Source organism: Acromyrmex echinatior, chromosome 14 (assembly GCF_024713525.1).
Source record: "Acromyrmex echinatior isolate Ae372 chromosome 14, ASM2471352v2, whole genome shotgun sequence".
NCBI classification, from domain to species: domain Eukaryota; kingdom Metazoa; phylum Arthropoda; class Insecta; order Hymenoptera; family Formicidae; genus Acromyrmex; species Acromyrmex echinatior.
The window spans coordinates 4,208,272-4,222,911 of NC_141865.1; the positions used below are offsets into that span (position 1 = coordinate 4,208,272).

The 14,640-nt window shown below is 34.3% G+C and overlaps 1 protein-coding gene across 4 annotated transcripts in view; it reads right to left on the reverse strand.

The window, feature by feature from the left end:
- Fak (protein tyrosine kinase 2 Fak) overlaps positions 1–14,640 on the reverse strand; it is a 68,993-nt gene that overhangs the window by 3,481 nt on the left and 50,872 nt on the right. For 3 of the 4 annotated variants that reach the window (XM_087413394.1, XM_087413392.1, XM_087413391.1), the window contains 15 exons: positions 13,493–13,638; positions 5,271–5,446; positions 5,040–5,171; positions 4,805–4,954; positions 4,492–4,680; positions 4,245–4,325; positions 3,852–4,074; positions 3,645–3,680; positions 3,407–3,541; positions 3,063–3,245; positions 2,759–2,975; positions 2,477–2,667; positions 2,188–2,392; positions 2,029–2,108; positions 9–1,924 (listed from right to left, as the gene is read on the reverse strand). In XM_087413394.1, the coding sequence (XP_087269520.1) occupies positions 9–1,924; positions 2,029–2,108; positions 2,188–2,392; positions 2,477–2,667; positions 2,759–2,975; positions 3,063–3,245; positions 3,407–3,541; positions 3,645–3,680; positions 3,852–4,074; positions 4,245–4,325; positions 4,492–4,680; positions 4,805–4,954; positions 5,040–5,171; positions 5,271–5,446; positions 13,493–13,628 (4,050 nt within the window). In that variant the 5' untranslated portion in view covers positions 13,629–13,638. The remainder of the gene's footprint in view (positions 1–8; positions 1,925–2,028; positions 2,109–2,187; positions 2,393–2,476; positions 2,668–2,758; positions 2,976–3,062; positions 3,246–3,406; positions 3,542–3,644; positions 3,681–3,851; positions 4,075–4,244; positions 4,326–4,491; positions 4,681–4,804; positions 4,955–5,039; positions 5,172–5,270; positions 5,447–13,492; positions 13,639–14,640) is intronic. The other variant, XM_087413393.1, reaches the window with a different exon arrangement.

Below are 14,640 nucleotides of genomic sequence, written 5' to 3' on the forward strand. Positions count from 1 at the left end.
AGTCAAACCTGATCTTGTTGTGCCTCCTCTGTCATCGAGCTGCTAGATGACACGGTGCTGTCGCTGACAGCAGAAGAGATCAAAGAGCCAGAGAGAGTGCCATCGGTCGAGCTTGTCAACTGCTCATCCTGCTTTTGTGGTGTCACGAAGGTGGTGATTTTGGCGATGCCCGTTACGACTTGTGATATATTTGCGGCCTTCGCGATGCCGCTAGCCATCTGAGATTGCGCTATTTGTTGCTGATGCGCACCCGTCAGGCTTGTCATTACATTGCCGATGTTAGCGTGCACTTGATAATCAACTGGACCGAGGAAACTTGATTGCTGTTGATCTACCATGTACGCGGATGGAATTGAATGGATGTTTTGCTGAGTCGCCGAGGATGACATAACAGAGTGTGATGGAACAGAGGAAGCTTGCATTATTCCAATGTTCGCTGAATGATTCGTGCCGGTTACTTGACAAGTCACTGGCTGACAACTAATTCCGGACTGAGCTTGGTGAGTATAATTTGGCATGTGCACCTTCTGAGCTTGGACCACCGACACGGACGTAGCATGGGCCGTGTAAATAGGATTGGCACCGCTTAATTGAGACTGTTGGTTTGTGTGTTGCATCGCGTAAGACACCGCCTGGGAAACGACATTCTGCCGCGTGATATTCTGCGGCATTTGCATGTGAGGCATTTGCAACAGATACATGGACTGTTGTCCCGTTTGAGCGATATTCGAATAAATCTGCTGATGCGGATAATTCTGTGAATATATTGGCTGCGACTGTAGATTCTGCACTACTAGATTACTTCTTCCGGCTTGTCCGTAATGTCCTACCGCGCCGACGGGTTTCAATTCAGTCGCGGTCACAGTTGCAGCTACGGCCAACTGTGGTTGGGCGTTTTGTGCACGGAACTTGAGTACCGGACCATACAAACATTCTGAATTTGATGTGGAACTACCTACATTCGCCAAGCTAATATTACGAGAATAAACAACGCCACTACTACCACCACCGCTACTACTAATACTATCGCCAACACTCTGCACACCGCTAACATTCTGATTCGTAGATTGACCGCCACCAAATACTTGGCTCATGTTATTACTAGTTGTGAAGTTACCGTAATTAATTGACTGATTGAGAGCATGCGAACCACTCGCAACAAACTGCGCCTGGCTGCTACTATTCGGTATTATAATACTGCTGCCCAAACTACTAGGATCAAAATTTTCGAAATCCTCATTGTAATTACCACCTAAACCAGCGCTTTGACTGAGATTACCAACGATAGCTGAGCTCTGGGTGAAACTAGTGACCGGTCCATATATCTCGCCACAGGTGTTGCCCGCGACCGCGGCTGACACGACCGACGCGGTCGCGGGTGGCGACGGAACGGTGCTGGACACGGAGAATTTCTGCACGGGGGAGTACAGGTCCCCCGTGATGCTACCAACCACCTTCGAGCTAACCGCATACAAGTTTTGCATCTCTTTAACCTTCTGCTGCTTTCGGTTGGCGGCGGGCGACTGCGTCTGCACTGCCGTGTCTGAAATGCTCAGGCTCGACATGAGGGGAGTGTTATCCGAGGAATCAAGGGAGTCTAAGTTGATGTCAGACAGGGTGGAATCACCCGACTGAGTTGTGATGGATGGCGGTTCGGAAAGCACGGGATCAAAGAAGGGTAAATCGGACACAACGGCGGTTGTTAGAACTTGATCCTCATCCTGAAATTGGACCGCCAGGGTGTTGAAGGGAGATGCGGGTGTTGTGTACACGGAGGGACATACCCCTCTGGCTTGGTTGTCCTTGAGAAGTTGCGTGAGAACCTCGGGACTTTGCGCTACGATGTACGTGGATGGTGCCGCTAATTGCTCCGTCGTATTTTGTGGTTGCCGGGAGGGTTTCGGTGGCGGCACATCGTCTGCACCTATAAACCGAATTATTTGATAGATATAATCGATAACATCGATCGGAATAACATGTACATATTTTATTGAAAAATAGAGCCATATAATTATTATAGATACATACCCCAAGACATGGCTTGAACTCTTCTGTTTTCTCGTCTCATCGTTTCTTGCTGCTGATGTTTCTCTTCTAGCAAAATCTCACTATAACGATTTAAAAGAGCATGTAATATAACTTGAAAAAAAAAATATATTTACAGTTTAACACTTTTTAAATACTCACTGTAAAGTTTCTCTAATTTCTTTAAACGTCGGTCTCTTACTAGGTTCGTAGCTCCAACATTGAGACATTAAAGAGTATAATCGCGGCGGGCAATGATTGGGAAGTGCGAGTCTCTCTCCGTTCTCCAACTTGCGTATTACTTCGTTATTTTTCACGCCTTGGAATGGTTTTACGCCTAGCATCAAAATTTCCCATATACATACACCTGGAATAACAATCAAGTTTCATTAAACGTGTCTTTTAAGAGATAGTAATTTTTATAGAATAACTTTGGAAAAAAAAAACGAACCGAACATCCAAACATCAGATGAAGTAGTAAATCTTCGGAAATTTATACTTTCCGGCGCCATCCATTTAATTGGTAGCTTACATTTGCTCGCGGTATAATAACTTTGATCTTCGACCCATCTACTAAGGCCAAAATCTGCCAATTTAACGCAACTATGCGATGAAACTAGCACGTTTCTTGCAGCGATATCTCTGCAATAATAAATAAAACGATTAATTACAAGAATATAATGAACTGTGATATTTGAATAATAAATAGCTTTTGTTTGTTAGTAGTAAGTACCTGTGCACAAATTTCTTGCTTTCGAGATATGAAAGGGCAGTGCTCAATTGGAAAGTATACAGTAGAAGTGTGGCAAGGTCCAGACGATGTTTATTAGATTGGAGATAAGCACGCATTTCTCCGAGTCTGGCTAATTCCATTACAAGCCAAATCGGTGCTTCTGAACAAACTCCGATCAATCTGATAATATGCGGATGCTCAAACTGCTGCATAATATCTAAAATTTGAATTTATTATCTCGAAAATATATGTTTATATACTTTATTTTATTATAATGAATATATAATTTATTGAATTTCCGTACAAGCTTCTTCGAGGAATTTCTCAGCAGTAGCAAGATCTGCATCAACCTTACAAGTCTTGACAGCAACAGCGACGGTTTGATCATCTCTGCCTTTATATGATCCCTTATGAACATTACCAAATTGTCCTTCCCCTATGATTTCGCCTAATTCTACTTGATTTCGAACTATCTCATAGTCTCGAGCTGTAAAGAAAATTAATCAAAAGAAAATTAATTTAAACATCTCTCACGTATTTTAAAATGTAAAAAAAAATACAGTATATAAAAAAAATACTTAACTACATTTTTAGTCATTCTCGATCTTAACTCACATTAAAGTGAATAATGAAGACATAAATACTTACTAGCTGGCGTCGAATAATCTCCTTCTTCGTCGACGATCTCCGCATAATCTTCGGACAAGATTGTTCCAGTTTTACTCGAGTTCTTCTCCGCTGGACTGCTAGCATCATCCTGCCTATATTTTGGCGGCTGTGCATCTATAAATAAAATCATATTTTATACGCGTGTAAATAAAATAATATCTCGTTCTTATAAAATACAGAAATATATATAAAACAATGTCTTCCTGATTCGTTTTACCTTTGCATGGACAAGGATAATTCTTCCATGATCCAGCTTGCAAATATAGAATAAAAAGAAACTTAATATATTTTATTAATAGAACAAATATATAATTTAAAATAATAAAATAGTTTAGAGATACTATGCATAAATCTTTTCCTAATAGTATTAAAAAATTTAAAGATATTTACTAAATTTTTGCAACAATGACATTTTTATTTTTACCTTTTCTATTCCACAATGAAGTATTACTGCCTGTGACCAATCTACAATAACCATCAATCAAATCCGCGAGGCTTTCCGCTTGATCTAAACTGGAACAAGTAATACTGAGAGTCTCCGCGGCGCCTGCGACTCTCAATTTAATGCATGCCTTGGCGTGTTCTTTACAATCCGATACTAACGTTTGGATGGATTGTATTTGTGAAAATTCTGCCATCCTAGTTGGCTGTAAACGAAATTTTACTTCGAAAAACTCGTCATAGAATTATGTACTTTTATTTTCAAAACTATATAGAATATATATATATATATATATATATATATATATATATATATATTACATAAAATATGAGTAACATACAAGTATACGTGTGTAATATAAAACGTGTAACGTACCACTGTTCCGCCTCGATGAGCCATGTAAGATATACCCAAGTCCGGTCCAATGACTAGTTCTACAGGTATTGACCAGCTTGACTGTAAGTTGTAGAACAGAAGTTGTACGAGCGATGTTGGATGTGATTAATACATAAAGTGAATAAATTCTACAAATGGGCATGAATTCTTTACACTTTTATCGTTTAACAATTTTTTCATTTGCATCAGAGAAATATATGCTAGATCTCGATATGTCATTACTTACCCCTAATGCGCATATAAATCTTTCCTGATCAAATCGATAGTGCGCCCGTAGCAGATCAAAAAATTTGAACATGCACTCCAGTTCGGACAATGCTGCGACTTTTTTAAAGTGTTGCTGTATTAGTTTTCGGAGCGCTTTTGGTTTCATCCCATTCAGCACGGAACGCGGCAGGAATTTGTGTAAACCGACCTGTGGGCAGAATATAGACACTATTCGTTTCGTATATTTTGTACAGTGAAAGGGATGAATTGATGCGAATATACAAGTGAAATCCAGTTATTCGTAGGCAAGATTTGATGCTTCGAAAAATTACCTCACGCTCTAAGTATTCCAAATTGCTCTTCTTGTCCAGAGCAATTTGCGGCATATCCTTGAAAAAATAACGGATCTCTAGGCAACAGAGCTGAACCGCGACGTCCTGATCCAGTGTAGAATGGTTAGCAAGCAGGTAATCGTTTCGCACCTAAGTATATAGATAAATACAATTTGTCATTTATTTTTAAAACGTTAAACATCTTGCTAAATTGCTCATCGACATATCATTGTACCTGATCGTAATAATAGTAAAATGTGACTTTATCCTTCTCGTAAAGATCATTCAAGTTCTGAGGAAGATAACGTACTCGGAGCTCGTACCTCCATTCGCAATGTGGATGCTTTCGTTCATACTTTTCTTGTACCTGAACGATAGATACATTGAGAAAATTGAAAGAAATAGAATGTATCAGAATATAACAGAATATATGCCAGATACGCGACTCACATATATCGATTTATACCTGATACATCGTTGTATCCTGATGCAACCAATAACTCTCTCCGGATCCGGGATGGTGCAGCCTCATTGCGTACAGATTTCGATAATGTCTAGTACCAACAGCTAATCGACTAGTTACCAAAGAGATGATACCTCTAACGTCGATCGCATCACCGAATTTGACGACATTAAAACCACCTAAATTGCAGTAGAAAAACCTTATTAATAAAGTTACTTATCTTTTTTCTTCTTAGAATATACATGTTTTGATTTTAATAGTATTTATAATGGTAATAGATTTACTCTTATTCATCTCGTAAAAAAGGAAATTAATCAATAAAAACTGAAATTATAAGCGACTTGCTAGCCCGGAGAATTACATCCTGGAAATTCGAAGTACGTGTCTAAAATAGCATTAGTAAAGAAAAAGAAAAACGACCTTATGTTGTTTAACGAGTCTTGAACAAGATTACGGTCAGAGACAATTATTGGTAATCGAGGAGCAAATAAATACGTTGTAAGGAAAACGCTATTTTTCATTATTCAATCTTAAGGACGGATTTTATCATGTATCTGAAGATAGTATTAGGTGTTCCGGTTAGTTTTGAGGGATTTAAAAAAAAACACGTTTATTTTAAGAAGATGTTAAATTATATTTCATTCAAAAATATATTTTCCATCGCTAGCTACAACTTTTTCCTATTTTTCTGGCAATAAATGAATTCCGCGATAAAAAAAGTGTTCGTTTTTCGAAGCAATCCATTCAGCGAGCCATTTTTTTATTTCATCATATGTTTTGAAGTGCTGGTCAGCAAGGTCGTGATCGATCGAAATAAGTAATAATTCGAAGCACAGTCTGGCAAATACACGGCAAGAGGTAAGCTTTCCCACTGAAATGCTGCTAAACGTGTCTTTAATTGTTTTTTTCAACATTGAGCATTGTTGTACAACAAAATCACTTTGCGTTTTCTTTTTTGTTTGGACGTTTTTGGTTCAAAGTACAATTCAAATCGATTAATTGTTATTGTTAACGCTCAGCAATGATTGTTTCATTTGGTTTCAGCAGCTCATAATATACGACGCTTTTCATGTCCCACTAAATGCATAACAAAACCTTACTTCTATGGATGTTGCGTCTTGGCATCGATGTTGATGGTTAGCCTAGATTTATCCACGATTTTTTACGTTTAGGATTATCATAGTAGCTCTATTTTTCATCGCTGGTTATTATTTGATACAAAAACTGCTTCTTTTTGTGATGAGAAAGCAACGAAATGCAAATGGTTAAACAATTTTGAATAGCCAATTCAGATAGTGGAACCCATTTGCCTTCTTTTTGAATCTTTCCCATTGCGTGTAAACAGAAACGGTCAATTTACCAACATCTAATGCTTCAGCTAATTCTTCAAGCATTTAAGTTGAATTTTTATCCAACAATGCCTGTAATTCGGCATTTTCGAACTTTTTTTGGTTGACCTGAACGTTCTTTGTCTTTCAAATCAAAATCATCACTTTTAAATTGTCGATATCAGTAATCACACGTTTTAACTGATAAAACGAATTCAGAATAAGTTTCTGAGATGAATCAATGAGCTTCTGCAGCCGTTTTCTTCGAATCAAAGCAATAAGATAGCAGCTGACGAAAACGCTTTTTATCACGTTCCATTTTCAATCGCAAAAGTGTACGGTTATGTTTACAAATGCATAAAACTTATGTTAAATTATTTTTAGAAATATAGAAAGTTTGAAATGAATGATACACTCAATTTCAAAATATCTTTAGTAGATCTATAGCTACAGCTATTTGTAGTGAGTCCTCAAAACAAACCGGAACATCTAATATTAAATGTACCGCCTTTGTAATGCGTCTGTGAAGTTAGCACAGTGAAATTTTATAGTTCTGATTAAAGTTCCCATTTCCTTTTGAACGAAGAGTTCTATATATTTAAGGCTCCTGAGTAGTCAGCCATATTGAATTGTGACATCAAAAGCGAGAAATGACAAGTTGATTTCTCTTGCATACCATTTGTAAATAAAGAATTTGGATGAAATGGAATGATGAGATCGCTTTAAAACACTTGTAAAAATGGATGAAGACTCTCCTTATCTCCCCTGATAATCAGTAAAGAATCGAAAAAGGCTTGTGAAATGAAAATAGGCTATGCATGCGTATTGAATAAAAACTAGTAAACTTTACGTGCCTTTTATGACTATTTACTGACTGTCAAGGAAGATAAGGATAATTTTCATCCATTTTTACAAGTATTTTAAAGCGATCTCATCATTTCATTTCGTCCAAATCCTTTTTATTTATAAACGACATGCAAGAAAAATCAACGTGACGCTTATGCCACATTTCTTTACGATGTCACGATTCAATATGGCTGAAGTGAGCACTCAGGAGCCTTAACAAGAGTTACACTTAATAAACATTTAAAAAAAAATGGGGTGCTAACTTTTTATTGAAAATCAAGATCGAATAGTTCTGAGCGGCTTCATTTTGTGAATGTCCAGAGTTCCTGATGTATAAAAAAAAATTTCAAAAAATAAAAAAAAATAAAAATTTTTGGAAAATTAATTTTTTGATACAATAATTCTGTTTAGAGTTGCCGCTTCCTTTTAACAAAACGAAGAGTTTTCTATAGTAAATAACTTTTACAATTTATAACTTTATAATTTATAAGTTCTTTATAGTTTAATAGTTCTATTTTATGAATATCTAAAGTTCCCGACACATAAAAAAACAATTTTGACACATAATAAAGTTAAAAAAAAAATTTATATATAAAGAGATTGTTTTTGCAATCAATTTTTCATATTTTGTTTTAAGTATATATCTCTTTTATTGTATGTTTTGTATCTTTTATTCTATGTTTAATCACTGAGAACTCTTTGAAATAGATAAAATAACAATTAACATGTCAAAACTATTGTATACAAGGATTTTTTCGAATTTTTTTTATTAATTTTGTTATGTATCAAAATTGTTTTTTTATGTATTAGAAATTCTAGATATTCACAAAATAGAGCTATTAAACTGCTCAGAAACTATTCAATCTCAAATTTCGATAAGAAGTTAACATCTCATTTTTTAAAAATTATTCAAAAATTATTATTAAGCAAAACTCGCATTGCAAACTATAGAGAATTTTTCGTCTTGTTAAAAAAAGCGGGAACTCTAATCAGAATTATTGTATCTAAAAATTAATTTTTCAAAAATTTTTAATTTTTTTCTTGACATTTTTTTATGTATCTGGAATTGTAGCTCTAGATATACACAAAATGAAGCTATTAAGTCACTCAGAACTATTCGATCTCGATTTTCGATAAGAAGTTAGTACTATTTTTAAAAAATTATTTAAAAATAATTATTAAGCGGAACTCTTGTTCTAAACTAAATATTTAAAACTCTTCATTTCGTCAAAAAAAAAAAATGGGAACTTCTCAGATCAAAACTATGGAATTTTAATATTGGAATGCTAACTTCATGTCAATAAAGTATTTCATTTTCTGCAAAACCTATTCGAGTTGCACTTAGATAAATGTCGATTTTGTATATGAAAAAATAGAACTCTTAGGTTACATCGTTTCGCAGGAAGATGTACGTCCAAGTGATCACGGAATCAATGCCGTATCAAATTTCTCCATCCCTAAGAATGTACGGGATGTGCAAAGCTTTCTCAGGTTAAGCTTATATTCTAGAAAATTTCTCGAAAATTTAATGACAATTACTGGTCCATTAAATGCATTACTTAAAAAGAGAACGAAGTTTGAGTTCGATCAGAAACAAACGGAAGCATTTAAATTATTAAAGAGAAAATTAATAGAGGCTCTAATTCTGTCGATTTACAGTCCGGATGATCCGATGGGATTACATTGGATTACATTGACGTAAGTTCACAAGGTTTTGGTACGGTGCTTATGTAACGAAAAACCGATAAATATCTCCATCCAATCTTTTATTCTCTAAAAGTCAGAGACGCTAACGATTATTTATGTAAAACGATTTTACATTTATTTATAAGGTTCACATTTATTTGCATTCAAGATAGTTACGGATAACGCGTTGGTGATGATCGGCTAGAAAAAAAGATAGTGCATATTGATGTCGAGCGAATAGTATTTTGGTGGTGGTCGAGGATAATATGAGTTCAATTTATCCGTGTGTCAATCTCAGGATATCGCGATAAGGGGATTAGATCGCAATTAGAATAAAACTGAGTAGAATAAAATGTACGAAATGAGAAACGGCTTCATATGTCGAAAAAAAAGGGTGATCTTTCATTTTATGTGTTGCAAGCCGTAGAGCAAGAAGTGCTACATAAATATCACGAACATTTTGGTGTTGACAAAACTTTTGCGCTATTAAGAAAAGTACTGGTCCATCAATAAAAAAACAAAATTCGCGTACACATACTATACAGAACTGCATTAAATGCATCGTTTCCGAAGTCATCGAGTAAAGTCAAAGAGTTTTTTCATAATCCAAAACTGGGCGAACCATTTGCAGTGGTGTATGTCAACCATTTTGATTTTGTCGATTAACTGAATACTGCGAAGAAATACATAGAATATCGTAGATGTGTTTATCAAACACGTGAAACTTTTTTTGTGGTAAAAACGGCAATGTGATATCCTTAGATATCTCAAAGATTATTTTCAAGTATTTCGTTGGCCGAAGATTTTTCTCGGGTAGAAGTACTAATCTCACCTCAAACACAACTCAGATATACAGTATTGTCGATATCGAAACACTACAAACCAATTTATGGACAAAAAAGCCGAGCCCGAAAGGCCGCGAACAAGTAAAGTGCCCTTAATATTCAGAAATTATGCGTTTCGCGGGTTATCTCCATTTCCAAATCCATTCTTAGAATGTCATTTCGTGAACATTGTTAGGAGTGTAATTTAGTTTTGAGGGTTTTGCAAGAGATGACACTAATGACTAATGTCAATGTTACCGAAGACATTCCAATCGCAGTTAATATTTCTTAATGTTTTATTATAACTTAATGATATTTAATCATTTTCTAACAATAGACGCAGTAAATATCATGTTTATACTATTTTAACAATGAAAGCAACGCTCCTAAGGAACTTCCTAAAGAGCATTTTCGATATGCGTTGCTTTCATTTTTTAATCAGAAAAAAAGGCGACTAAAAATCATTGAATTCTGATAGAAATTTATGATAATTAATGTTGCTCCATTAATTAAGACATGTGAATATTGATTCAGATGATGTACAAGTAATGATTTCAATGATAATGACAAAGATCGCTCGGAACAACTAAAAAAGCTGATTTGCAAAATGCAGATTTGCAAGCATTATTAGACGAAAATCTAGCATAATCCACTTTAGAATTTGCCAGAGAATTAAATATTGATGGTACAACAGTTACGAAATTATACATGCTATGGGAAAGATTCACAAAGAAGGAAAATGGGTTTCATATCAGTTATCGGAAAATGCCATTGCGAACCGATTGAACATTTGCATTTCGTTGATCTCTAGACAAAAAAAGAAGAGTTTTTTGTACCGAATTGTTACTGAGGATGAAAAATGGATTTATTTTGATAATCCCAAACGAAAAAGGTCATGGGTTGATCCAGGCCAACCAGCAACATTCACTTCGAGGCGCAATATTAGTTAATAGTTTAAAGGTATGTTGTGTATTTGGTGAGATCAAGAAGGTGTTGTATACTATGAACTATTAAATCTAGCAGAAACTGTTGGCAGCTGATTGTTATCGACAACAATTATACAAATTAAAACGAGCATTAGACAAAAAACGATTTCTAATTGCGAATAAATAACGCAAAATGATCCTTCTTCACGACAATGCTCGACCTCATGTTGCATTATCAATGAAGAAGCTATTAGAACTGGAATGGAAATCTTACCACACTCCGTGTATTCTCTAGACATTGTTCCATTTGATTTTCACTTGTTCCGATTGATGCAACATGCTTTAGAGGATACACACTTTCAAAGATGCGTAAAAATATGTTGAAAATTGAATCAACTCCAAAGCAGAATCTTTTTATTATCACGGAATCCATCTTCAAAAAGATGGGTAAAAGTTATACAAAATGAAGGAAAATATTTTGATTAAGGTATTCATTCATTATCTTATTTAAATAAATCAGTTTTTGAGAAAAAAAACCCTCGAAACTAAATCACACTCCTAATATGATGTAATGTTGGCTATTGTATACTTGATGTTTCAATGTTGTGTTCTGATAATGCTGACCGTGTAACGTGCTTTAATCTGACATCACCTTGGTGATTTTTATCCGTAAGTTGATCATTCTCCCAGTCTCCCAATGTCTCCCCAGTCTCTCAATGTGTACTTCGCAGGAATAAAGTATTTTATATACTACTGCGAAACTGAGTTTTTGATCTTTAGGATTTCTCAAGATTTGTTCTATCTTTTTGGATTTAAAGATGATTCGAATATTTATTGCGTTTATTTAATATTCTGCCGATTCGATTTTCCGTGGGTGGGATTTTAAACGTTCAACATAATCTCTGGGGATCATCTAGAGATAATCATACTGCCATACTGGTAAATCTTTGATGGAAATTATATATAATTTCACATTTTTTATTTTAAATGATGGTAGTGGTACAAGAATTTCAGTTAATACAATTGCAATAGTGATTTAGATTAATGATTGTTTCGACTAGTTTGAGTTTTTCTTGTCAATAGTCAGTTTTGAATGAACTTTATAGTGATGATTCACTGTCTTATCTTGGTAGAAATACTTGGGGTTTTTAATTCAGAGATGACTTTAAGTAATTCGAGTAGACCTAAAATATTCTTAAAAAATTTTGATAGATCTAAATTTAACAATCTTATTTATGAAAGAATTCAACCTCCTCGAAATTTTTTACTCACGAATATTTTATTTTATAAAGCATGGCATAAAATTGTTTTAGATTCTTTTTTTTGAAACTGGCTGTGCTTGATAATTTTAACCATTTAATTAAATTCGATATATTATGCAATTTATTCGATATATTATTCAAATCCATTAACCAAATCTGTCCCTAAGGTTCGACCTAAGTCGTAGGACAGGGACAGTAAATGTAGCGAGGCGGTAGAAGAGTGAAAGAAAGCTTATGACGTTTTAAAATCTTCATTGTCCATGGATTATTTATCGGCAAGCCTCTTATAAAGCCAGGAAAATTATCGTTCAAAATAAAAAAATATTTTTAAAAATTTATCAGTGATATATTGATTAAAGTTTATTTTTCTAAAAAATGATTAATTTCTTTAAAAATTGCGCTTATACAAAACTTAATCTTCCATTTCACATATCTATTAATGAAACGGTTGATCCTACTGTGGATAACTTGGCCCCGTCTTGATAAGTTTGATAATCTTTTAAATATTCTTTCAATTGATAAAATTTTTATTTTTCAAATTGAAGAACTTATTAAATTGATAAACTCTCAAAAAATTAAAAGCGTTGCGGGTCCTGATCTAATTAATGTGTAAATTTCTTTCGTGCTTTACCTCTTTCAGCGGTTGAAGTCCTATTTCTTTCTTTTAATGGAGATGATATTTTATGTAATTTTCCTAATGCATGGAGAGAATTTAATCCCTAATAAGAAATTATCCCGATTCTTATCCCTAATAAGAAAAGATTATGACCTATTTCTTTAGCCTCTTGTATAGGTATACTATTAGAAAATTGATTATTAAAAGACTTGAACGATTCATTGAATTGGAAGGTTTATTTTCGGTTTCCCAATTTGGCTTTCATAAGGGTTGCTCTTGTGATCATTACTTGAAACACATATTAATATCAAAGCTTATAAGCGGTTATTAGCTTGGCCAATTGTTAAGAGCTTTGTTTTTGAACACTAAAAGTGCGTATAATAATGTAAAACATCCTCTTTGACTATCTTAACCTTTTGAGAATCCCGATATAAATCCTTTTTTCAATACTTCTTATCACCTAGAGTAATCAAATTCTATGTTTTTAATGCACTTTGTAGAGAACGAGTAATCCAAAAAGGATTTTCAAGACTGAAAATAATTTCGATGCGCAGTTTACAGGATTGGAATTGATTTTATTCTTAATTGTTTGTGTTGTTCACATCGCAGTCTTTAAACTATTACTTTAATACTGATTTTATTTGTTCTAGTGAGAAGCAAGCGAGTTTCATCAATTGGTTCCTCTATTTTCTCGCTTAATGTAACGAATTCTTTAATGAGATGATGAAATAACTTACCGTTGGGAAGATGGACTTTTAAAGTCGCCTTATCCATGGGGGTAGGGGAGCCATGCGGCGGAGTGTTCCTGCCACCACCGCTGTTCTGAACACCTCCTACACTGCCTGCACCTCCATCTCCTGCTCCAGTACTCATCCCCTCATGGCTATATAGAGAACAGAAAAAAACAAAAGGGTTGACTTTTAATGAAAGCTTTTGCGCGTCAATTATATATTATTTCATAACAATCAAACCGCTCATTAGACTAAGTAAAGATCAATCTCATAAAAGTTTGTTTTTGAAAATAACAAAAGCTAGAGCCGAGGTCATCATGTTTTTCGGAACAACTAACAACTTTCATTTTTAGACGACCATAATGTTGTATTAAATAATTCAATCTGAATTACTATATGTATATTATACCTACATATAGTAATTCAGATTGAATTATTTAAGCATTAAGGATCTAGCTTTGATCATTATGGCCATTACATCTTTTTTAATAAAAGATCTTAAAATTATCTTATACTTTGTTATTCTTTTAAGTAAATACGATCGAGAGCAATACGATTAACTGAATATTAGCCTCTAATAATTTTTGACATAGAATATTCACGCAAAACAATTAAACTAATAAGCAATTCATATAGAACGATGTAAACTTGAATTACAAAAAAAAAATATAGTGTGAGATAACAAAAAATTTTGCTTATACGAACAACAGGACGACGTAACATAAACATAATTTAGTAAATCATTAATGATCCAATTCACTTTTTAATAATATAGATTCTATATTTAACTATGATTGTCTTATTAACTATAGGCTAAAAAATCCTTTTGAGGATTAAGGGTCCTATAATATACTTCATTTTAATTTCTCCAACATGTCACATATCATAGTTATAATATGACATAAAATATGTAAAAATAGCCCTTTTTGCGACTTTAAATTTCTCAAAATTATAATGTGATGGAACAGTTTGGAAGTCGGATTCCTATTCAATGTCAAAAAACCTTTGTCTCGTTCTGGTGTTGTTTTGTCGAACAATATAATAAGTATATCTATTCGCGTGGATTTTGCCGCTCACGCCGTGATTTCAAACGTTATTAATCCGCACGATTGGCATCTAGCAAGGAATCGTGACTCGATCTGCTCAATAATGGA